The 24,647-nt window shown below is 45.6% G+C and overlaps 1 protein-coding gene across 5 annotated transcripts in view; it reads left to right on the top strand.

The window, feature by feature from the left end:
* PDPN (podoplanin) overlaps positions 1 to 24,647 on the top strand; it is a 35,991-nt gene that overhangs the window by 5,792 nt on the left and 5,552 nt on the right. For all 5 annotated transcript variants that reach the window (XM_001106933.5, XM_015114458.3, XM_077973721.1 and 2 more), the window contains exons 2-3: positions 18,664 to 18,797; positions 22,428 to 22,557. In XM_001106933.5, the coding sequence (XP_001106933.3) occupies positions 18,664 to 18,797; positions 22,428 to 22,557 (264 nt within the window). The remainder of the gene's footprint in view (positions 1 to 18,663; positions 18,798 to 22,427; positions 22,558 to 24,647) is intronic.

Genomic DNA, 24,647 nt, shown 5'->3' with positions numbered 1-24,647 from the left:
GACTCAGTGAGGTTCAGTAGCCCACACACAGACACGGAGCTTATAAATGGCAGCAGTGAGATGTAAACCCAGGCTGCTCAACCCTAGAGCCCACACCCCTAACCATTTAGTTGCACAATGAGCTATGCTTGGAATAGCTTGAATCCGTGCCACTGAGGACACCCAGAAAAGTGAGAGGTTGATTCCTTCCAGTACTTACTACCTTACAGCAGCAAACCACTTGAATTGATTGAATGATTGATTGATTGATTGAGATATGGAGTCTTGTTCTGTCGCCCAGGCTAGAGTTGTGATCCCAGCTCACTACAACCTCTGCCCCCCAGGTTCCAGCAATTCTCTTGCCTCAGCCTCCCTAGTAGCTGGGATTACAGGCATGTGCCACCACATCTGGCTAATTTTTGTATGTTTAGTAGAGATGGGGTTTCATCATGTTGGCCAGGCTGTCCTTGAACTCCTGACCTCAAGTGATCTACCCGCCTCAGCCTCCCAAAGTGCTGGAATTACAGGCATGAGCTACTGCGCCCGACCACCACTTGTTATTTTTACAAACATTTTTTTTCCGGCTTGTATTAACTTTGTTTGTTGCATACATAATGCTGATGATGAGTATACTCAATGCTGGGAGTACCGAATCAAGGATGCTGTCCCTCTCCCCTTAAGCATTTACAGAGCACACACATTAAGTTAGAGAGGAAGCATACACTGTGATTGCAGCTTGCAGAGAGAGGCAAGACGGGTGTGTGCTTTCTACACATGTAGAAAGAACATACAAGGCAACAAATAAAGTCGTGTCCTGCATGGCACATGCTGTTGTCTGTTGCTAGGGATTTAGAGATAAGAGAGAATCTTGGAGTTGGGAGGAGCTGGAAAAAGCCTTGTGGGGAAGATGCGACTTGACTTTGGCTGTGAAAAATGGTGGGGTTGGTTGGACCAGGTGGCAGGGACAGTTGGTCTAGGCAGAAGAAACAGCTTGAGCAAATGCGTGGAAATTAGATCGGTCCGGGTTTTTTGTGGGAAGAGTCGTGGGCATTGAGGGCTGGCAAGAGTGGTGAAGGCTGGGAGTTAGGAGAGTTGAGTTGGGCAACGGCAGGAAATTGGGGAGACAGATGAGTCCATGCTGAGTGGAAGGGCGGATCTTTTTCTGTAGGCAGAAATAGAGAATGGGAGTGGCTCATGAATGCTGGTTGTCAGAAGATAATTAGTGAGGAAGGAGCCATAGGAGACTGAATCTAGTTTGTGAGACCAGTCTAGGGGCAGGTGCGATGGTGGGGGTGGGGGTCAGGAGGTAAAGAGGCAAAATGTGGCGACAACAGAAAGTGGGGATAAGACCAAATTTCTTTTCTTTTCTTTTTCTTTTCCCTCCCTTCCCCTCCCCTCCCCTCCCCGAGATGGAGGCTCACTCTGTTGCCCAGGCTGGAATGCAATGGCACGATCTTGGCTCACTGCAACCTCTGCCTCCCAGGTTCAAGCGATTCTCCTGCCTCAGCCTCCTGAGTAGCTGGGATTACAGGCACCCGCCACCACACCGGCTAATTTTTGTATTTTTAGTAGAGACGGGGTTTCATCATATTGGTCAGGCTGGTCTCGAACTCCTGACCTCGTGATCTGCCCACTTCAGCCTCCCAAAGTGCTGGGATTACAGGCATAAGCCACCGCTCCCAGTGAGACCAAATTTCTAGGAATAAGAGCCAGCAAGACTTACAGTTCAGCATTTCCTGACTTGTTACTAGTCACCTCTTCGAGCACTCATGATTATATTCACACGTTTAAATTGATATTAATTCATATACCATAAAATTAATCCATTTAAAGCAAACAATTCAGTAGTCTTCAGTATAGTCACAGAGTTACTCAACCATCACCACTATCAATTTTAGAACATTTTCTTTTTCTTTTTCTTTCTTTCTTTTTTTTTTTGAGAGAGTCTTGCTCTGTTGCCCAGGCTGGAGTGCTGTGGCATAATCTTGGCTCACTGCAAGCTCCGCCTCCCAGGTTCACGCCATTCTCCTGCTTCAGCCTCCAGAGTAGCTGGGACTACAGGCGCCTGCCACCACGCCCAGCTAATTTTTCTGTACTTTTAGTAGAGATGGGGTTTCATCGTGTTGGCCAGGATGGTCTTGATCTCCTGACCTCGTGATCCGCCAGCCTCGGCCTCCCAAAGTGCTGGGATTACAGGCGTGAGCCACCGCGCCGGACCAATTTTAGAACATTTTCATCACTCCCCTTTCCTGAAAGCGCCAAACCATCAGCAGTCATTCCCATTTCCTTCTCACCCTAGACCCTGACCACCATCGATCTACTTTCTGTCTCTATGGATTTGCTTATTCTAGATATTTCTTATCACTGGAATCATGCAATATGTGACCTTTTGTGCCTGGCTTCGTTTACTTAGCATGATGCTTACAAGGTTCATCCATGTTATATAGCATGCACTAGAATTTCGTTCTTTTTAAAAATATTTTTTAGAGATGAGGTCTTGCTCTGTCACCCCGGCTGAATAGCGGTGGCACAATCATAGCTCACTACAGCCTCAGATTCCTGGGCTGAAGCCATCCTCCTGCCTCCTTCTCCCAAGTAGCTGGGACTACAGGCTCATGCCACCACACCAAGTTTGTTCAACTTTTTGAGGAACTGACATTCTGTTTTCCAAAGTGGCTGCGCTATTTACAGTTCCACCAACAATGCATGGTGTTCTGGTTTCTCCATATCCTCACCAACACTGTTTTCTTTCTCTGTGTGTGTGTTTACGTTGTAGCCATTCTACTGCATATGAAATGACATCTCGTAGTTTCAATTTGCATTTTCCTAATGATTAGTGATGCTGAGCATCTTTGTATGCACTTCTTAGCCAATTGTATATCTTTGGAGATATGTTTGTTTAAATCCTTTGCTCACTAAAGTTGGGTTGCCTTTATGTTGTCGATTGAAAGCCTCCTTTATATATTCTAGATATTAAACCCTTAAATATATGAATTGCAGACCTTTCTCCCATCCTATGGACTGGGTTCTCTTTTCAATTTCTTGATAGCGACCATTGAGTAACGTTTAAAATTTTGGTGAAGTTAAATGTGTCTGGTTTTTTGCTTGTCCTGTTGGCGGTGCGTCATCTAGGAAGGTATTGCCTAGTCCAAGCTTACAGGGGTTTGCTTTTATAGTTTTAGCTCTGATATTTGGGTCTTTGATTCATTTAGAGTTCATTTTTGTGTGGGCCATGAAGTAGAGGCCCAACTCCATTCTTTTGCATGTGGGTATTGAGTTGTCAAGGTACCATTTGTTGAAAAGATGGTATTTTTTTTCTTTTTTTTTTTCTTTGAGACAGAGTTTCGCTTCTGTTGCCTAGGCTGGAGTGCAATGGCACGGTCTCGGCTCACTGCAACCTCCACTTCCCGGGTTCAAGCGATTCTCCTGCCTCAGCCTCCAAGTAGCTGGGATTACAGGCATGCACCACCACACCTGGCTAATTTTTGTATTTTTTAGTAGAGTTGGGGTTTCTCCATGTTGGTCAGGCTAGTCTCAAACTCCCGACCTCAGGTGATCTGCCCGCCTCTGCCTCCCAAAGTGCTGGGATTACAGGCATGAGCCACCGCGCCTGGTCAAAAAGGTGATTCTTTCTTCACTGAAGAATCTTGGCACCTCTGTCAAAAATCAATTACCCACAAATGTATAGGTTTAATTCTGGATTAAATTGATCTATATGTCTATGCTTCTCCCAGTAGCACCGTCTTGATTACTGCAGCTTTATAGTGAGTTTTGAAATGGAAGTATGAGTCTACTTTGTCTTTACCAAGATTGCTTTGGTGAGTCTCCTCTCTATTTTAATTATTTGTGTACATATCTTGTCCCTTAGAGAAGAGAGTGCTTAAAAGAGCACATGGTAGGTACATAGTAAACATTTGGCAGGAAGAAGAGGGAGGAAACAGGATAGACGCATAGGAATGACAGAAAGCAGATAATAGAAGCATAAAAAATCAGGAGAGATGAGAGATTAGGAACCAACTTGGTAAGGAAAAGGCATTTATATGCCTGGCTCTAGATATGGTGAGTTTGAGGTAAATAGTAAGACATCCAAATTGATGTATCTGATGAATACCTGGGAAGATAGTCATCTAAAGAGTGTCAGAGCTAAGCCCTGGAGATGAAGTTTGCTGCCTGAATTTCCCGCTACATGAGAACAAAGGGAGAAAAATGGCAAGGGAAGAACAGAAGAGATCCTCTTAGCCAAAAACAACTACTTTCTAAAAATCTACCAAAGCACACTTCAAGGTCCTAAACCAGGCTTGGGATCGAGGCCAAGGGATGCTAGTGGAAACGGCCACATTCTCTACATTCCTGCAGGCCTCGTCCTCCTGGGCTCACAGCTGGGCTGTCTGAGCTGCGTGGGGTGGACGGTGAGGTCAGATGCAAAGGGGCTTCTTGTGTCACTCTTGCAAAATCAGGGCCTGCTCAGCTGACACAGCCCTGAGTGAATCAGCTCAGATTTCCATTCAGTTTCCGAGCAGACAGGCAAGTGCTTCCCAAACACACCCCATTGAGAAGCTCTGCTCCAGGACAGCACTTCTAAAGCAGGTTTTTGTCATTAGGTACTAAGTGGCCCTGCCTAGAAGGGGAATGTTCATGACACCAGCCTTAGCTGAGTTCCAGAAAAGTCTATTACAGAGCTGTGATTTCAGTCTACGAAACTGTGAACTCATTTCCTCTTGGACTGCGAATGTTCTGCTTTGGTCAAGAGAGAAACGTATCCCCAGGTTGAGTAATCTTGGTTGAAGCTGTAATCAGCAGCCTCTGATGTGAACACGGAGCAGTTCTGAGCCATGTTTGTGCTTGATGAGTGTGTTGATTTCACTCCCATGAACTCTGAAAACGATGAATGTCATTCATCCATTCATTCAGGCAGCGGAGACTGTGCTAGTGGCTGGGCCATAAACTTACAGCAGGGTGGGGCCTGGCCCTCAAGGAACTTGCAGATGCTGTTAGGGAGAAGGTAGTAAATGCCAAAATGTTACCAAATTCTACGCTAGTTTAGAGGAAATTACTTCCTCCTGGCAACGTGGAAGAGCTCTGAAGGGAAGGGGGTTTTACCTGGGCAGTGAACGAGAGGTGGGGTTTGGAAGGGCACTGATAGAGCTAAAAGATGAACCTGCAGGTGCCCTTGGCAGCCCCTCCTCAGTAATCTACAGAAGCCACCATCTAGGGCAGCTCAGTCTACTCCAGACCTTTCTTTAGGAGTAGAGAGGAATATAACTGGGAGCTTGTCAAGAGTAATTGGTGCCTGTGAAGACACAGTGGTTGGGAGCATGGGTTTGAGAGTCTGAATAGACGGTAATGTCTAATCCATGCATTGACACTTGCTCATTTCATGGGCAGTTGACTTAACCTCTCAGCCTCACCATTGTCAGCTAAAAAATGAGATGATACTAGTTTGCGAGGCTTCTGTAAAGAACAAGAGAGCGGCCGGGCGCGGTGGCTCACGCCTGTAATCCCAGCACTTTGGGAGGCCGAGGTGGGTGTCAAGACCACCCTGGCTAACACAGTGAAACCCCCGTCTCTACTAAAAATAATAATTAAAAAAATTAGCCAGGCGTGGTGGCGGGCGCCTGTAGTCCCAGCTACTCAGGAGGCTGAGGCTGGAGAATGGTGTGAACCCAGGAGGCGGAGCTTGCAGTGAGCCGAGATCACGCCACTGCACTTCAGCCTGGGCGACAGAGCGAGACTCCGTCTCAAAAAAAAAAAAAAAAAAAGTTCAAGAGAGCATGCACCTGACACCACAGTTTGCACAGTCTCCTGTACATCCAACAAATAGCACTCGTTATTAAAACACCTTGTGGATTGCCTTAGAGGTTAAATGCAAAGATCTGTGAAAGATACACATGAGATTTAAGTTCCTTTCCCTCTTGAAAGGGGAGAGAGGATAGATCTGACTGAGAGAGAATGTCATACCTGTATTATGTCGTAAGGATCTTATATCCTGTCCGTTCTTGATGGTGTGGCTGTGAGCAAAACATCAATATTCAATTTGCCTAGTGACTTTATGTGACTCCTTGCTATTGAAAGGAAAATGGAGTCCCTCTCACTGGCCCCTCTTCTTCATTGCCCAGTTCAGCTGCAGAAACCCTGAAAATGCTGCCCTCAACTTTGGGAGGTGACCCAGAGGGGACACCCCCCAGCCCACCAAGAGCCCAAAGCAAACTCTAGGGCATAGGGTACTGTGCAGACTGCCTCCCAGCTTGAACTCAGGGAACGTGGTTTCACATCTTCACATGCTGGGTTTCTCCTGATTTCTCCAGAGGAACTAGTGACACGCATCTGATCTCCTCAGCTTTGACATGCTTCTCTTACATTTTACGGAAGAGTCACATGCCCCCAGTGCTGATAGCACACAGTCAGTTCTCATCTCATCATTGGCCTCAGCCTGCAGGGGCCGACAGGACCTGCCACAGTGAGTGGGCATGGTGCTGCTCGTGTGAAATCAAACGGCAGCGCAGCCAAGTTCCCCTTCGCAGGTGCTGTGCTATCTTCAGCTACGCCATCTCTTTCATTATGGGGGAAGGTGTTTAACAACTCGGGGGTGAAGCCTGGTGGACAGTGGCAGGGACATAAATACAGAAGATAATTTTAAAGAAGTGTTCCGGCCAGGTGCAGTGGCTCAGACCTGTAATCCCAGGACTTTGGGAGGCTGAGGCGGGCAGATCACCTGAGGTCAGGAGTTCGAGAGCAGCCTGGTCGTCATGATGTAATCCCATCTCTACTAAAAATAAAAAAAAAACAGCCTGGTGTGGTGGCAGGTGCCTGTAATCCCAGCTACTTGAGAGGCTGAGGCAGGAGAATCGCTTGAACCCAGGAGGTGGAGGTTGCAGTGAGCCAAGATTGCGCCACTGCATTCCAGCCTGGGTGACAGAGTGAGACCCTGTCTCAGAAAAAAATGTTCTACCTGAATGTATAAATGTACTTATGCTGTCACTCAACAGGCATCTACTAAATACCTACCATGGTGCCAGACTAGCAATCTATGGGGCAGTGTGGACTTTAGTTAGCGCTATGTATGCCTGGAGGAAAATTCAGTGAGGGGACATGTCTGTGGGTACAGAGTGGCAGGCAGGCCAAAGCCTAGATTAATTCACAATTCTCTAGATTTTCCAGGGCCAAACTTTTGGTCCAGTAAGCAATTTACCAGGCTCCATGGAAGGGGTGAAGGGGGAAGAACGTTCACTGGCCGCATCAGTGATTATGCCGATCACACCCAGTGGCCACTGGAAGTTGAGGGCCCACAGCTCTGGGTTAGGGAGTGGCTTTCTTTGTGTAAAGAAGCTTTGGGACTTCAAAAGTTAGTGGTTGCATCAGTAGTCCAGACGAGGTCAGGCGTGTTCAGGGTGGTGTGGCTGTAAGCAAAACATCAATATTCCAAAAGAAGGTTTCAACACTAGGTCAGGAGATGGGCCAGGCTATGGGACACAAGGGGCAACTCAAAAGGTGTGGTTGAGGCCGGGTGCGGTGGCTCACGCCTGTAATCCCAGCACTTTAGGAGGCCGAAACGGGCTGATCACGAGGTCAGGAGATCGAGAACATCCTGGCTAACATGGTGAAAACCCGTCTCTACTAAAAATACAAAAAAAATTAGCCGGGCGTGGTGGCGGGTGCCTGTAGTCCCAGCTGCTCAGGAGGCTGAGGCAGGAGAATGGCGTGAACCCGGGAGGAGGAGCTTGCAGTGAGCCGAGATCGCGCCACTGCACCCAGCCTGGGCGACGGAGCGAGACTCTGTCTCATTTAAAAAAAAAAAAAAAGGTGTGATTGAGAGAGGGAAAATTCTGATGCCTTTCTCCTGATTGCGGGAACCCTCTTCAATGATGACTGAGGGAAGCAACGGCAAGCAGCGAAGTTTGGGACGTTTTTGAACTGAGCGGAAGGACTGTAGACAGATGTGAGCACCTCAGTGACTGCAGCGGGTGGTTGGCAGAGGCTGGAAAATGTTGGAGGTTGGCACCTTTCTACGGTTTGGGGTGTGTTTATTTTCAGGCTTTTGGGCTCAGTTTTGCGATGTGATAGAAAAATAATATACAAAAGCCTGTGTCTGGGCAAAGGAACAGAAGTAGGTGTTTTTGTCTTCCAAATAGACATTTTAACATCTCTTCAAAAGCATAACTTTATCTCAAATGTAATTGGGGAGGTGCTAGAATTAATTATTAGTTATCCTAGAGTTTGTTTTATAGGGGAAAATCAGAACTTCCTAGAATATGAATTAAAAAAAATTCTGCTTCTCAGCAGCCACAAGTCATTCCAATACCGTTTCATCATCTATCTACAAAGACATATTTATTTGTGCATTTATTTATTTAAAAATTTATTTTGAGATGGAGTCTTGCTCTGTGGCCCAGGCCAGAGTACAGTGGTGCGATCTCAGCTCACTGCAAGCTCCACCTCCAGGGTTCACGCCATTCTCCTGCCTCAGCCTCCCGAGTGGCTGGGACTACAGACACCCGCCACCACGCCCAGCTAATTTTTTGTATATTTAGTAGAGATGGGGTTTCACCGTGTTAGCCAGGATGGTCTCGATCTCCTGACCTGGTGATCCGCCCGCCTCAGCCTCCCAAGTGCTGGGATTACAGGCGTGAGCCACCGCGCCCGGCCCCTTTGTGCATTTAGACACTAGGGCAGCCCAGGATGCTAGAAAACACTGAGCAACATGAAAGACTCCTTTAATCTGTTGACTAATACCCTAGGTTTCCTTTGAAAATCCCAAGGGTAACTCAGCTTGTAAATTGTTTACTTTAAAAATCAGCGTCACCAGTTCAGGATAAAATGCTGTAGAAACTGCTCCAGCAGTCAGATTAGGGAGCTGCAGGTCCGCAGAAATAGGAGTGGAAGAAACTTTCCCCTCACATCAGGATGGAAACGGCACAGGAGCTCCTTAGCTAAATTTTATGTAGACGACTTAACAAGATGAAGTCCCCATCTAAAGACTCAGCATCGCAAAGGGAGAGCCTTACTTTGTTCAGTAGATCTGTTTCTACCCTAAATGTTTGTCAGTAGAGCTGTGACAGGTGGTAAAATGAATTCCCACTTTGGGAGGCCAAGGCGGAAGGATTGCTTGAGCCCAGCAGTTTGAGACCAGCCTGGACAACATAGTGAGACCCCATGGTCTACAAAAAATAAACCAAATTAGCCAGGCATGGTGGTACACACTTATAGTCTCAGCTACTTGGGAGGCTAAGGTGGGAGGATCACTTGAGCCTGGAAAAATCGAGGCTGCAGTGAGCCAAGATCGTGCCACTGCACTGTAGCCTGCGTGACAGAGGGAGACCCTGCCTCAAAAAAAAATTCTACTGGATTTGCATTTGTTTATTTCTTTTCTTTCTTTCTTTCTTTCTTTTTTTTTTTGTTTGGTTTTTGAGACAGTCTTACTCTGTTACCCAGGCTGGAGTGTGTGGCAGGCACTATCTCCGCTCACTGCAATCTCTGCCTCCCAGGTTCAGGTGATTCTCGTGTCTCAGCCTCCCAAGTAGCTGGGATTACAGGCACAAGCCACCACGCCCAGCTAATTTTTTGTATTTTTAGTAGAGAAAGCGTTTTGCCATGTTGGCCAGACTGGTCTCGAACCCCTGACCTCAGGTGATCTGCCCTCCTCGGCCTCCCTAAAAACTGGGATTACGGGTATGAGCCACCGCGCCTGTCCCACATTTATTTCTGATTGTCAGTGGGTGATGACTTCAAATACTTCCCAGCCATCACCTGCCCAGTTCTTTCTCTCCTCACTGCCACTGTCCTGTGTAAGCACCAACCCCTCTCCCTTGTCTTGACAACAGAAAGAATCTAAGCTTCTGTCTGCTTCAGCCTGATCCTGGCACCTTCCCTGATACACACAGTCCACTCACTCACTTGAGTTAGAGTGGCCTCTGGGACTCAACTGAGGTCACCCTGCCTCAATATCTCCTGGCTTCTCTTCACACTCCAAACGCAACTGAAACCCCGTCCTTACACACTTCTACAGAATCACCGCTCCACACCTCTCAGCCCCATCTCTGTCCTCCTCAGCCCCTCCACCCGGCCACACTGACCACCCACCCTCCCGTGCAGCGCCCCATGCTCGTTCTGGGCTTCAGGGTTAGTTAGCACCGGCTGTTCCCCTGTCTAGAACTCACCCATTCACTCAGCAGCTGCTTACTGAGTGCCTGGTATGTGCCAGGGATTTCAGGCATTGTGGACATTGAGATGAAGCAGCCTTTATCGAGCTTATATTCCAGTAGGACGGACAAGTAGTGAGTAGGTAGCAGGGTGCAGATAAGCACTCAGGTATATGTGCTGTGGAAGAGGGGAGGGGTACTCGCTTAAATGGACAGTCCAAGAAAGTGCCCCTGCTCCTTTTTTTTTTTTTGAGATGGAGTCTCCGTCTGTCACTAGCCTGGATTGCAGTACCGCAATCTCAGGCTCACTGCAACCTCCGCCTCCAGGGTTCAGGTGATTCTTGTGCCTTAGCCTCCAGGGATTCCCCTGCCTCAGCCTCCTGAGTAGCTGGGACTACGGGTGTGCGGGACTATGGGTGTGCGGGACTATGGGTGTGCGGGACTATGGGTGTGCGGGACTATGGGTGTGCGGGACTATGGGTGTGCGGGACTATGGGTGTGCGGGACTATGGGTGTGCGGGACTATGGGTGCGCGGGACTATGGGTGCGCACCACCACACCTGGCTAATTTTTTGTATTTTAGTAGAGACGAGGTTTCACCGTGTTAGCCAGGATGGTCTCGATCTCCTGACCTCATGATTGCCGGTCTCAGCCTCCCAAAGTGCTAGTAGGATTACAGGCATAAGCTGCCGTGCCTGGCCAGAAAGTGCCCTTTGAACAGAGATCTGAAGGCATGAGGGAAGCTATCTTATGCGTTCAAGAAGCTATCTTTTTTTTTTTTTCTTTTTTTCAGGCAGAGTCTTGCTCTGTCACCCAGGCTGAAGTGCAGTGGCGCAGTCTCAGCTCACTGCAACCTCCACCTCCTGGGTTCAAGCGATTCTTGTGCCTCAGCCTCCTGAGTAGCTGGGATTACAGGCATGCAGCAGCACACCTGGCTAATTTTTGTATTTTTAGTAGAGACGGGGTTTCACCATGTTGGCCAGGCTGGGTTCGAACTCCTGACCTCAAGTGATCTGTCCACCTGAGCCTCCTAAAGTGCTAGGATTAATAGCTTATTTGATGTGTTGCTTATTTGTTTATGGTGACCCCACTCCACTCCAGGAGTACTCAAGTCCTTGAGAGTGGAGACCTTAGCTGTTCACTTCTGTCTCTAGTGCTGAGAACGTGGCCCAATGCATAGCAGGTGCTTGGTAAACATTTGTGGAAGGAATACAAGTGCTGGGAGCTGAGGCTGTAGAGGTGAACTCACGAAGGCTTCAGTCTTGATTTTTGCTGCTGCCTTGACTTGCACAGTTCAGAGGAGAGAGGGCTGCTGCTGCTCAAAGAAACACCTCCTTTTAGAGCAAGTCACACCTTCCTTCTAACCTGCTGTTGCTGAAAGTTTAGATTCATCCAGATTTCTCCTGGGAAGGGGACACACTGGAGGAAGTCAAGACTGTGGTCGTTAAATAAGACTGGAAGATTCTAACAAGATGGGATTTCATAAGAGGCAGTGAGGTGCCAGGGGAAGCGATGGTTCCTGACTACCAGGAATTTGATTTCTGGGAAGATGAGGATGGCACGTGGGCAGAAGGGGAAGGATCTCAAAACCCAGGGAGGGAGGGAGCAGGCATTTTAGCCCAAAGCTGCCAGAGGAGCACATCACGAAAATGCACAGCTGCTTTTTCGTTGTATGTGTGAGTCCAGGGATGCGGTCATAACATTGGGCTTTGTGTCCGCTAATGAATCCCGTGAACTTGGCACATCACTGAACTTTTTTTTTTTTTTTGAGACACAGTTTCGCTCTTGTCAACCAGGTTGGAGTGCAATGGCACGATCTCAGCTCACTCTGCCTCAGTTCAAGCAATTCTCCTGCCTTAGCCTCCCGAGTAGCTGGGACTACAGGCCTGTGCCACGACGCCCAGCTAAGTTTTGTAATTTTAGTAGAATACAATGTTTCACCATGTTGGCCAGGCTGGTCTCCAACTCCTAACTTTAGGTCATCCACCTGCCTTGGCCTCCCAAAGTGCTGGGATTATAGGCATAAGCCACCGCGTTTGGCCACATCACTTAACTTCCAACCTTGTTAAAGAAACAATAATTCTGACACTTGTTAAAACTGTAAGGAAGGCCGGGCGCGGTGGCTCAAGCCTGTAATCCCAGCACTTTGGGAGGCCGAGACGGGCGGATCACGAGGTCAGGAGATTGAGACCATCCTGGCTAACACGGTGAAACCCCGTCTCTACTAAAAATACAAAAAACTAGCCGGGCGAGGTGGCGGGCGCCTGTAGTCCCAGCTACTCGGGAGACTGAGGCAGGAGAATGGCGTAAACCTGGGAGGCGGAGCTTGCAGTGAGCTGAGATCCGGCCACTGCACTCCAGCCTGGGCGACAGAGCGAGACTCCGTCTCAAAAAAAAAAAAAAAAAAAAAAAAAAACAACTGTAAGGAAGACTTTAGTCAAGACCACTGTAATAAGGGCCATTGCAGTAGGGAAGAGAGCTCAGTTTCACTTCTGAGTAAAAGGAAAAGTGGGGGGTTTGTAGCCCATAAGCAGAATGAGGGGGTCAGTGGGTGGAAAATTCCTAAGAGATGTCCGGGTTGGGGGGATTCTTGCTAAACTGGCCTAACAAGATTCTTTCTGAAGGCAGGCCAAGGGCCTAGCCACCACAGCACTGCTGTGAAATCAAGTCAGTTGGGAGACACCATGTAAACCCTACATTGTGAGTAGTAAATGTGGGTGAGAGGGTGTTAGGACAATGAGGTATCTTCCACGTTAAGTGGAATTTCCAATGCTGCGTCAGTGCCAGATCTTGAACAACCCCAAATGCACCTGTTTGAATACTTACTTTTCCTCGTTGCCCTAGACACTGAGTTTTATTCTAGCTACTCCCTGGTCACTGATTTAACTCAGCAGCTGTCAGCTGATGTGAGGAGGAATTGGGAGCTTACAGTGAAGAGAGCACGGATTTAGAAACAGGTTCTGGAGAGTCTGCAGACAGAGGGCCACGTGGAGAGGGGACAGTTGGCAGTGTCCAGGCCACTTAACCACTTAAGCTGGGCCTTGTGCTGAGAAGTTTCTCCTGTAACTATGACACACTATTTGTTTGTTTCTTTGTTTTGAGACCATGTCTCGCTCTGTCGCCCAGGCTGGAGTGCAGTGGCACGATCTTGGCTCATTGCAACCTCCGCCTCCTGGGTTCAAAGGATTCTCCTGCCTCAGCCTCCTGAGTAACTGGGACTACAGGCATGTGCTACCATGCCTGGCTAATTTTTGTATTTTTAATAGGCACAGCATTTTGCCATGTTTTTTAGGATGGTCTCAAACTCCTGGCCTCAAGTGATCTGCCCGCCTTGGCCTACGAAAGTGCTGGGATTACAGGCCTGAGCCGCTGCACCCAGCCATGACATAGTATTAGAAAGAAAAGATTTGTCTCATTGAGAGCTGGTTTTGAAGCAAAGGGGAAAAGAGAATTTATCGGGGTGATTGGCCAATCTTTTGGGGGGGAAATTATATTTCTCTTTTATTATACTTCAAAATAAATGTAAGACAAATAGAAATATTAAACATAAGAACAATACCGTAAGGAAAATATAGGTGAATATTTATGTGGTCTTGAGGAAGGGTTTGTGAGTGTGACGTCAAAGAGAAGACAAGTTTAAGAAGTTTGACTACTGATATAGCTTGGTCATTTGCAAAAGAAAGATGTAGATGCCAAGGAGGGAAAAAAAATGCCAGCAGCATTTAGGCCAAAGAGTAAATTCTTAAGGTACGAAGAGTGCTTACAAGAGGGAATGCCGTGCAGAGAAAAAACTGTCACAAAAGAAGACAAATGGATGAAACGACTCGCTCCACAAATCAAAGAAGTGTAAATAAAAACAGAAGACTGAAAACACGTATTTAAAAGATTTTTATTAAGAATTTGGACTATTACAATACAATTACAATAACAGCCTGATTGAATGTTCCATCTAAACTCTAAAGTACTTTTTTTTTTGTCTCCCAGGCGGGAGTGCAATGGCTCGATTTCGGCTCACTGCAACCTCTGCCTCCTGGGTTCAAGCGATTCTCCCGCCTCAGCCTCCCGTGTACCTAGGATTACAGGTGCGCACCACCATGCCCGGCTAATTTTTGTATTTTTAGTAGAGATGGAGTTTCATCATGTTGGCCAGGCTGGTCTTGAACTCCTGACTCAGGTGATCCACCCACCTCAGCCTCCCAAAGTGCTGGGATTATAGGCGTGAGCCACCACGCCCAGCCAACTCTGAAGTATTTTTAAAGAAATGGCAAGCCGGGCACAGTGGCTCATGCCTGTGATCCCAGCACTTTGTGAGGCTGAGGTGGGAGGACTGCTTGAACCAGGAGTTCAGGAGCAGCCTGGGCAAGGTAGTGAGACTTCTTCTTTACAAATATATATATATAAATATATATATAAATAAAATGAGACCTCATCTCTATAAATACAAAGGAAAGAAAGAGAGAGAGAGAAGAAAAGGAAGGAAGGAAAGGAAGGGAAGGGAAGGGGGGAAGGAAGGAAGGAGAAAGGAAGAAAGAAAGAGAAAGAAGAAAGAAAGAAAAGAAATTCTGTTTGAAAAAGAAATGCCCACTTTGGGAGGCCGAGGCAGGCGGATCACCTGAGGTCAGGAGTTGGAGACTAGCCTGGCCAACATGATGAAATGCCATCTCTACTAAAAATATAAAAATTAGCTGGGCATGGTGGTGTACACCTGTAATCCCAGCTACTTGGGAGGCTGAGGCAGGAGAATCCCTTGAACCCAGGAGGTAGAGGCTGTCATGAGCCGAAATTGTACCATTGCACTCCAGCCTGGGTGACAAGAGTGAAACTCCATCTCAAAAAAAGAAATGCCATCCTGTAATATGTGCGATCTAAAGAGTTATTAGACATGAATGCAAAGATAAAACGTATTCATGGTCAGTGATTTCATATAAATAAGCATTGCTTAAGTTTATTTTTTCTCAAAATTAAGAACCCCAAGAGACAGATGATTTATCAAATTATCTTCTCCTGGGAAATAGAAACTTCATCCTAGCTTTTTTTTTTTTTGAGACAGAGTCTCACTTTGCCGCCCAGGCTGGAGTGCAGTGGCATGATCTCAGCTCACTGCAACCTCCGCCCCCCCGGGTTCAAGTGATTCTCCTGCCTCAGCCTCCCAAGTAGTTGGGGTTACAGGTACCTACCACTGTGCCCAGCTACTTTTTGTATTTTTAGTAGAGATGGGTTTCACCATCTTGGCCAGGCTGGTCTTGAACTCCTGACCTCATGATCCACCTATCTCCACCTCCCAAAGTGCTGGGATTATAGGCGTGAGCCACCGCACCCAGCCCAGCCTAGCTTTTTAAAAGAATCACAACAACGACAAATTTCAAAATAAGTGGATCGGTTGGTTGCTGCTGCATTTGGAAACTTCCACTGAGCCGTGTTCAGCTGAGGCTGGGTGTGGCAGGAAAGGGTGTTAATATGAGCATGCGGGTACACCACTCCAGAACTGAACTTGTAAGCCAGGCTGTGGGTGCTGGTTTATGATGGCAAATTCGTCACTCTACGCTTGTAGAAACAATTGTGTGTGTGCACATATGTGCATCCTTGTATGTGTGTGTGTGCGTATGTATGCCTATGCACACATGTGTCTTGGGGAAAAGTGGATTGGAAAGTGAAGGCATCAGCACATGATCTGAATTTCACAAGGACGGGGAAAAGAACATCAGATGCTGGCTGGAAACACCCAGCTGACCTAGTAGGAACTCTTCACCCAGGGAAGCCTTCAGCCAAGATAATAAGAGGGACAACTGGGGATCTCTTGTTAAAGTTCAACTTTCCCATGGAGCAAAAAGAATGCCAGGGTGGTAAGACAAAAGACATGCATCTTAATCCTGACTGTCATTCATAAAACACCTTTTGTCCATTCAGAGTGATTTTAGTACTCCGCTCTGGGGGCCAAGAGTAGAAAAGAGCAAGAAGGAATTTTTATCAAGTTACGCTTTCAATGAACTGAGCTTTCTATGAAAGAATTCAAACTAACTTCATTGAGCACTTGATTTTTTTAAAAGCAAGGATTGTTTTAAGTTAGATACACCAAATAAGTAAGTGATTGTACTGAACAGCTCCAGAAAACATGTTTAAAATTGATGATTTGTTAACTAAGTTCAAACCAGGGGAGGGAGAAAATAAAATGGGAAGCTCTATATGTTTTGTAATAAGGACTACTTGTCTGGCAAAGGGATATTTGCCATTGAGCTCAATATAAATACACTAAATGTTTGCTTATACCGCAAGTCATGCATTTTTGTAGGAACCAATCACCAAGCCTTACCTCTACACCTACTCCTGCAAAAGGCCACAAAGAGAGGCAAACCATTTGCGTGCATGGAAATATTCAGTTATTGCTAACTAGTAAACCCCCTGCCGTATACCCCAGATTAAAAAAAAATGTTTAAAATCTTTAGATAGCTCATCCAAAGCTATCTGTACTGGATTAGGACTCTAGAATCAAAGAGCAGGCTCATAGAACAAGTGAACTTACTTCAGAGGCTTCCTCCCTCTAGGCATCAAAGAAGCTATAATCAAATATTTATTAGCTGTGCCTCTGGCTGGGCCGTCTAAGCAGTGGGGAGAATAAGGTATCTTAAGGCAAGGAATGGATTGCTAATGTAAGTGCTGCCTAGAGACAAACAAACATCTGCTCTTTAATTACACAAAGGAGTCTCCAAGCACCTCCCTCCCCTCGCTCCCGGGATGTGTATGCTTGTGTATTTTGCAACAGTGTTTAGTCATGGAATTTCCAGAACCACTGGAGTCTAGGGAAGAAGCCCATGGCCAATGAGTCACATTTTTAATGCATGAAGAAGGTGGTTTGGTGATTTTTAGAGATGATGGTTGAGCATAGTCATGAGTGGTTTGGATCACTGCAACAGAAGTTGAAAAAGAGGATACTGTTGTTATCTGCTCTGTCTCTCGTTGTAGAATTCAACCTAGTAGTCCACTCCAATCCCCTGCTCCACCAGAAACCTTTTTTTTTTTTCCTTTGAGATGGAGTCCCGCTCCGTCGCCAGGCTGGAGTACAGTGGTGTGAGCTGGGCTCACTGCAACCCCTGCCTCCCAGGTTCAAGTGATTCTCCTGCCTCAGCCTCCTGAGTAGCTGTGACTATAGGCGTGCACCCCCATGCCCAGCTAATTTTTGTACTTTTAGTAGAGACGGGGTTTCACCATATTAGCCAGGATGGTCTCGATCTCTTGACCTTGTGATCCGCCCGCCTTGGCCTCCCAGAGTGCTGGGATTACAGGCGTGAGCCACCACGCCTGGCCCAGAAACCTTTTTCATTGGCATGACATATCATTTGTCCAAATGTTAATGCAGAAAAGCCAGGGCCAGGGGCAGTTCATTAGTTTGGCTGTGGTTTTTTTTTTTTGAGATTGAGTTCAGGCTGGAGTGCAGTGATGCAATCTCAGCTCACTGAAACCTCTGCTTCCTGGGTTCAAGCAATTTTCCTGCCTTAGCCTCCCGAGTAGCTACGATTACAGGTGTTCACCACCACAAAGGGCTGATTTTTGTTTTTAGTAGAGACAGGGTTTCACCATGTTGGCCAGGCTGGTCTCAAATTCCTGACCTCAAATGATCCACCCACCTTGGCCTCTCAAAGTGTTGTGATTATAGGCGTGAGCCACTGCACCCAGCTAGTTTGGCTCTTGGTGTTACTAAGTGTTCTATTGGCATCTTGGCATCCCTAAGCAGATTACTGACCCTCCCCTGTAGACAGTAATCTCAACTGTAAAGTAAGAGGTAAAACTCCATGTAATCTATGAGGTCTGTGGTCAGAGCCTGTGGTTCTAATTGTCAAAATGAACAGCAGTCTCAAAATTAAATGGAGGGAGTTTGATTTTAAAAAGATGGAAGTTAGATGTGGTGGTGAGCACCTGTAGTCCCCACTGCTTTGGAGACTGAGGCGGGAGGATCGCTTGAGCCCAGGAGTTTGAGGTTATAGTGAGCTAGGATTGTGCCACTGCACTCCAGCCTCAGCAACGGAGGGGAGACCCTGTCTCTTAAAAAAAATTAATTTGAAAAGAAAGGGAAAAGAAGAACAAAATCAATAAAAAGATGGAGACCCGAGTTTTGCATGGAGTCTGCAAAGGGGTATGTTTAGAAATCTTTCCTGTTGACTCTAATTTAGAGTTTTTAGGTCTAGATGAATATGTTAATTCATCATATGAAATGACACCAGGAAGAATCAGGTTCCTTATTGAAAAGGAAAGATGTACGTCCCCTGTCCAGGCCACTTCGGTGGGGCCCCAGGGAGGGGCTGGCTGCTCTACCTTTTAATGCTTTCATTTTCCTTTGCTTTGCAACGGAGATAACCAGGGTGCTGATGGACCAGAAGTGCTGCAAGGAGAATGGTTTGGTTTCTGGCACCACAGTAAGCCAGAAAAAGGACCCCAAAAATAAAACAAAAATTTCCAAAAGAAATGGAAAAGAAAATAATCCGAATGTAGCCGGCAAGTTTGGTCTGCTTATGCGGTTTCCACCTTAAGCTCTGACTCAATCTTTCTTCTTCAGCCAGCACGGGCCAGCCAGAAGATGACGTTGAGACTACAGGTATGGAAGGCGGCGTTGCGATGCCAGGTGCCGAAGATGATGTGGTGACTCCAGGAACCAGCGAAGACCGCTATAAGTCTGGCTTGACAACTCCGGTCAGTGTCCTGGGAAGAGAGGAATTTTTTCTGTAGGCATGTGATCACATGCAGGGTTATGATGTATATTTTACTTTATCTATAAAGTAATCTATATTATAATCTATATATAATCTATTTATAATATATATCTATAAATATATCTATCTGTAAAATCAGCATGAGCCACCATTCCAAGGAATAGTAATGTGGCTCATCAAAGAAGAATAAGTCCTCACTTAATGTTATTGATAGGTTCTTGGAAACTGTGACTTGAAGCAAAATGACTTATAAAGAAACAACATTATTTGAGGACATGCTACATGTCGTTTTCCCTAAAGTCGCAGTTTCCAAGAATCTATCAACAACGTTAAGTGAGGACTTACGGTCCTTCCTAATTTCATCCACGTAGCTGGTGTGCTGATCACCGGTGGTTTGAAAGTAGAAGCCGAAGCTTCTCAAATTGGTAAGGAGTCAAGATTTTACATTTTCAATCCGTTACAGCCCAATTTTCAATACAGTGAAAGTTTTCTTGGCTGTTGTGGCAATGTCATTGCTATAAAGGGTTCTAAATATGTCTTCTCGGCCGGGCGTGGTGGCTCACACCTGTAATCCCAGCACTTTGGGAGGCTGAGGCAGGTGGATCACCTGAGGTCAGCAGTTCGAGACCAGCCTGACCAAGATGATGAAACCCCATCTCTACTAAAAATACAAAAATTAGCCAGGCATGGTGGCGTGTACCTGTGATCCCAGCTGCTCAGGAGGCTGAGACTGGAGAATAGCTTGAACCCAGGAGGTGGAGGTTGCAGTGAGCTGAGATTGCACCACTGCACTCCAGCCTGGGCAACAAGAGTGAAACTCCTCCTCAAAAAATAAATAAATACATAAATAAATAAGTAAGTAAGTCTCCATTTCTTTTCTCACTATAGGCTTGTAATAAACAGGACTAGAAAGTAAGTAAGTCTCAATTTCTTTTCTCACTAAGACTTGTAATAAACAGGACTAGAACCAGTCCACAGACCACATGATTACAGATTATTGAGCCTCTCAACCAACACATTCTTAACCTGATGAATTTTAACTCATATGTGTTGCATACCTGCCATAGACAAGACAAGGTGCCAGGCACTGGGAGGGATTGAGGAGGTCAATGAGCCACATCTTCGACCTTTGAGGGACTCTGTGATTTCTTTGGTAACAGAACAGAGGTTCCTGCCTGCTTGTCTGACCTGTACACCAGCATCTCCTTCATTTTCTCCATTTCTGCCATCTTGGCCTTTCTGACCTTTGAACACACCAAGCTTGTTCCAACTTAGGCTTTTGTTTTCTCTGCCCAGAACACTGCCCAGATCTTTCCATGAGTGACTTTTTCTTATAATTCTCAAGTTTGATGCCATCTCAAACAGCCTAAAGTAATCTCACCTCCACATCTGTTGGAAGTAAAGCTCAGAGTCATAGAGAAAACGAACACTTAAAAGATTTTTCACCAAGGCAAATTTATTTCTGTAGAAGGGTGTTTCTCGCAGGACTGGTTGTCACAAGAGCACACCGAACAAAGGAGGGAAAGGGTTTTTTTTATTCTTAATGCAGTTTGTCCCTACTACTATGTTCATTGGCTGGAGTTGGGGACAGCACAATTTAAACTGAACCCAACTGGCTAACTTGAAAGACAGTTTTGGCGGGAAGAGTCGTTACAACGGGAGGAGGGGTAAATTACAGAATGGCTGACTTTTTCTTACAATTCTTTTTTTTTTTTTTTTTTTTTTTTTTTTGAGACGAAGTCTCGCTCTGTCGCCCAGGCTGGAGTGCAGTGGCGCAATCTCAGCTCACTGCAAGCTCCGCCTCCCGGGTTCACGCCATTCTCCTGCCTCAGCCTCCCGAGTAGCTGGGACTACAGGCGCCTGCCACCACGCCCGGCTAATTTTTTGTATTTTTAGTACAGACGGGGTTTCACCATGTTAGCCAGGATGGTCTCGATCTCCTGACCTCGTGATCTGCCCATCTTGGCCTCCCAAAGTGCTGGGACTACAGGCGCCGCCACCACGCCCGGCTAATTTTTTGTATTTTTAGTAGGGACAGGGTTTCACTGTGTTAGCCAGGATGGTCTCAATCTCCTGACCTCGTGATCCACCTGCCTCGACCTCCCAAAGTGCTGGGATTACAGGCGTGAGCCACTGCGCCCGGCCTTCTTACAATTCTTAAGGTTGATGCCATCTCCAACAGCCTAAAGTAGTCTCACCACCCCCCATCAGAAGTCACCCTCTAGCCCTTAGGTCAGCAAACTACCCACCAGATTTGGCCCACCCACTGTGTTTGTAAATGAAGTTTTATTGGAACACAGCAATGCCCATTCAGTTGAGAATTGTCTGGCTGCTTTCCTACTGTAAGAGTGGAGTTGATTCGTTAGGACAGAGACTGTGTGGCCTGTACAGCTGAAATATTTACCCATCTGGCCCTTTACAGAATAAGTTTTCCAAAGGCTAGTCTAAGTCTAGTCTAGACAAGGCTAGCTTATATTTCTTTCAAAGCACTCAAAATCATATCAAACCACCCTTTGTACTTGTTTACCTACTAAGTGTTTATATTCTGCTTCCCCGCCCCAGAATGCCAGCTTCAAGAGAGCAGAGGATTTATATTATTCACATTATAATCCTGGGGCTTGGAACCATGCTGGGCCCATAGGAGGTGCTCATTAACGTATGTTTTATATTGTGGTTTAAAAAATAGCATGAAATGTATCATCTCAACCATTTTTAAGTGTACAATTCAGTAGTGTTAAGTATATTCACGTCATTAAACCGATCTCCAGAACTTTCATCCTGTAAAACGGAAACTCTACCCATGAAAGAATAACTCCTCATTCTTCCCTTCCCCCAGCCCTTGGCAGCCACTATTCTACTTTCTATCTTACGAATTTGACTCCTGTAGGCACCTCATATAAGTGGAATCATTCAGTACTTGTCTTTTGTGAGTGGTTTATTTCACTTAGCATAATGTCCTCAAGGTTCATCCATGCTATGGCATGTGTCAGAATGTTTGTCCTTTTTAAAGTTGAATAGACCAGGCATGGTGGCTCACGCCTGTAATCCCAGCACTTTGGGAGGCTGAGGTGGGCAGATCACGTGAGGTCAGGAGTTCGAGACCAGCCTGACCAACATGGAGAAACCCCATCTCTACTAAATATACAAAATTAGCCAGGTGTGGTGACGCATGCCTGTAATCCCAGCTACTCAGGAGGCTGAGGCAGGAGAATTGCATGAACCTGGGAGGTGGAGTTTGCGGTGAGCCAAGATTGCACCATAGCTCTCCAGCCTGGGCAATGAGCGAAACTACATCTTAAAAAAAATAAAAATTAAAAATTAAAAAATAAAGCTGAATCATGTTCTGTTGCATATATAGACCATATTGTAGACACTTGGGTTGCTACCACTTTCTGGCTATTGTGAGTAATACTGCTATGAACATGTGTGTACAACTGTCTCTTCAAGACCTAATTGTTTCTGTTCATGTTCTTGTTTCTACTTGCAATTCATGCCATCATACGTTCTATATTTTTATGCCACCTTAACTCATTTTATCTTATAAGGCAGGCGGTATATTTTAAGACAGCAGGCTTTATTTCCTGTTTTTTCTCATTTACACCTACAATAGGTAGCAACAAGTGTCAACAGTGTAACAGACATTCACATCGAGGATCTGCCAACCCCAGAAAGCACAGTCCACGCCCAAGAACAAAGTCCGAGCACCACAGCCTCAAATGTGGCAACCAGTCACTCCACAGGTAAGAAAACCAGCCACCTCCACAGGGGCTGATCTACTTTTACATAATCGGTGCATTCCAAAGTCCACCAGCAAATATAATAATCAACAGGGGACATACTGGTCTGCAAGAATGACTTCTGAACCAAGTTTTATATGGTAGGTTCAGAATTCGATTTGAGTCGATACATTTGGTTTAGTGCGTTGCTGAACATATCTCTTTACCTGGAATAACTAGTGATAACACCTGCACAGGGTGAGTTAAGTAACTACTGAGGTTGCACGGCGGACCCCAAGCTGATAGAATGTGACGCGAAGAACTTTGTGTTGACGCCCAAGGGCACGACACTCAGCCACCCTCTGTAAATCTTAATAGATTCTCTAGGAAGACTTACCACCTTACATTGAGTTCATGTCTGTATGCGTGGTGCAAGAATCTGTTCCCAACCCGTCTTGCCAGGATTTGGGTTGTACTTGTGGCTCACAGTTGGCACCTGCAGCCCCGTGACTGGAACACCTTGGAGAAAAATGGAGGAGTTTTCTGAGTCTTTGCTATTATTCTATCTAGACCGTCACTGATGAGAAGGAGGAAAAATGATTGTCCATTTAAGAAATAGAAAGAGATCACTTCCTATTTCTAGAGATTTCTTGAGAAATTCAGTGGTTTGGGGTTTTAAAAAAATGCCTTATTTTATAGTGGATAAGGGTGGGAGAGAAAATGAATGAATCCTGTGAAAACCTCAGTGAGTGCTGGCTAACTTGAGAAATTTTACGTGAATCATTTAGTCTAGATAGGTCTTACATAGAAAGATGACGTCTAAACCAGTGGTTTCCCAAACTAGTCGCAATTCAGAACACCTAGAAAGCTCTTCTTTACTGTCCCTTTTACATTTCCAGGATCAATCACCAATCTGGTTTTAAAAACTATGGTTCTTTTTAGGATTTAAAAAAATGCTTAATTTTTGTACCCCCATGTTTACAGCGGCATTATTCACAATAGCTAAAATATAGAAACAACTCAAGTGGCCATGGGTAGTTGGATAGATAAGCAAAATGTGGTGTATATGATAGTGTATTATTCAGCCTTGAAAAGGAAAATGCAGACACATAATACAACGTGGAGGAACCTTAAGGACATTATGCAAAGTGAAATAAACCAGTACAAAAAAAATACTGTATGTCTCTACTTATATGAGACCCCTTGAGTAGTCAAATTCATGGAGACATAAAGTAGAGTGGTGGTTGCCAGGGGCTGGGGGAAGAGGAGAATGAGGAGCTACTGTTTAGTGGGTAGAGTTGCAGTTTTGCCAGATGAAAGGGGTTCAGGAGGTAGATGGTGACGATGATTGCACAACAGTATGAATATACTTAATACCACTGAACTGTACATTTAAAAATGGTTAATTTAGTACATTTTATGCTGTATGTGTTATACCACAGTGTGTGGGGAAGGGGGGAAAAGCCTTATAAAAGGCTTTGAGATAAAACCTGAAACTCACTCCAAGCTGTTAAAGAAATGATTAACATTTAAACACTAGAGAAAGCCAAGTAGAGCTAAGCAAAGAAAGGATAATCAATATAAACGATCATTGGAAAACATTTCAAAATTTTGGAGAACTGCTTATCTGTAATATGGGTTGACAGCTATATATTAGCAGCAGAAAATTGTGCCATCCATGTTGAATATTCTATCATACTTCATACCCCTCTTCTATTCCTTTAAAAAAAAATTCTCAGTTGCCTGGGAAAGAACTCATGTTACTGTTTCTTCCTGTCCCCTGCCCCACCCTGTCACAAAATTGCCCCTCCCTGTCACAAAAAATTGTGACTTAGGGCACATTCCTACTTAATACATCATTATCCCAAGGCATTTTCACAAGTGAGCCAAAATGTCATTATAAGCATGCAGTTTTGAAGGGGTAATTTTATTAGGGCAGCAGATGTTCAGTTTTGCTGCGAAACACCCGCATAGGATGATGTGCACACGTGTGATGCATGCTCATGATCACAGTCAGTGCCATTGGGAGGGAGATGGGAAAGATGGCACTAATAAGCTCTAATTTAATAACAACAAATCGTCCACAAACTTTAGTAATATATTTTTTAACCAGT

The sequence above is a fragment of the Macaca mulatta genome, chromosome 1 (assembly GCF_049350105.2).
Source record: "Macaca mulatta isolate MMU2019108-1 chromosome 1, T2T-MMU8v2.0, whole genome shotgun sequence".
Classification (NCBI taxonomy): Eukaryota; Metazoa; Chordata; class Mammalia; order Primates; family Cercopithecidae; genus Macaca; species Macaca mulatta.
The sequence above is the reverse complement of the archived record's forward strand: the minus strand, read 5'-3'. Positions and strand labels throughout refer to the sequence as shown.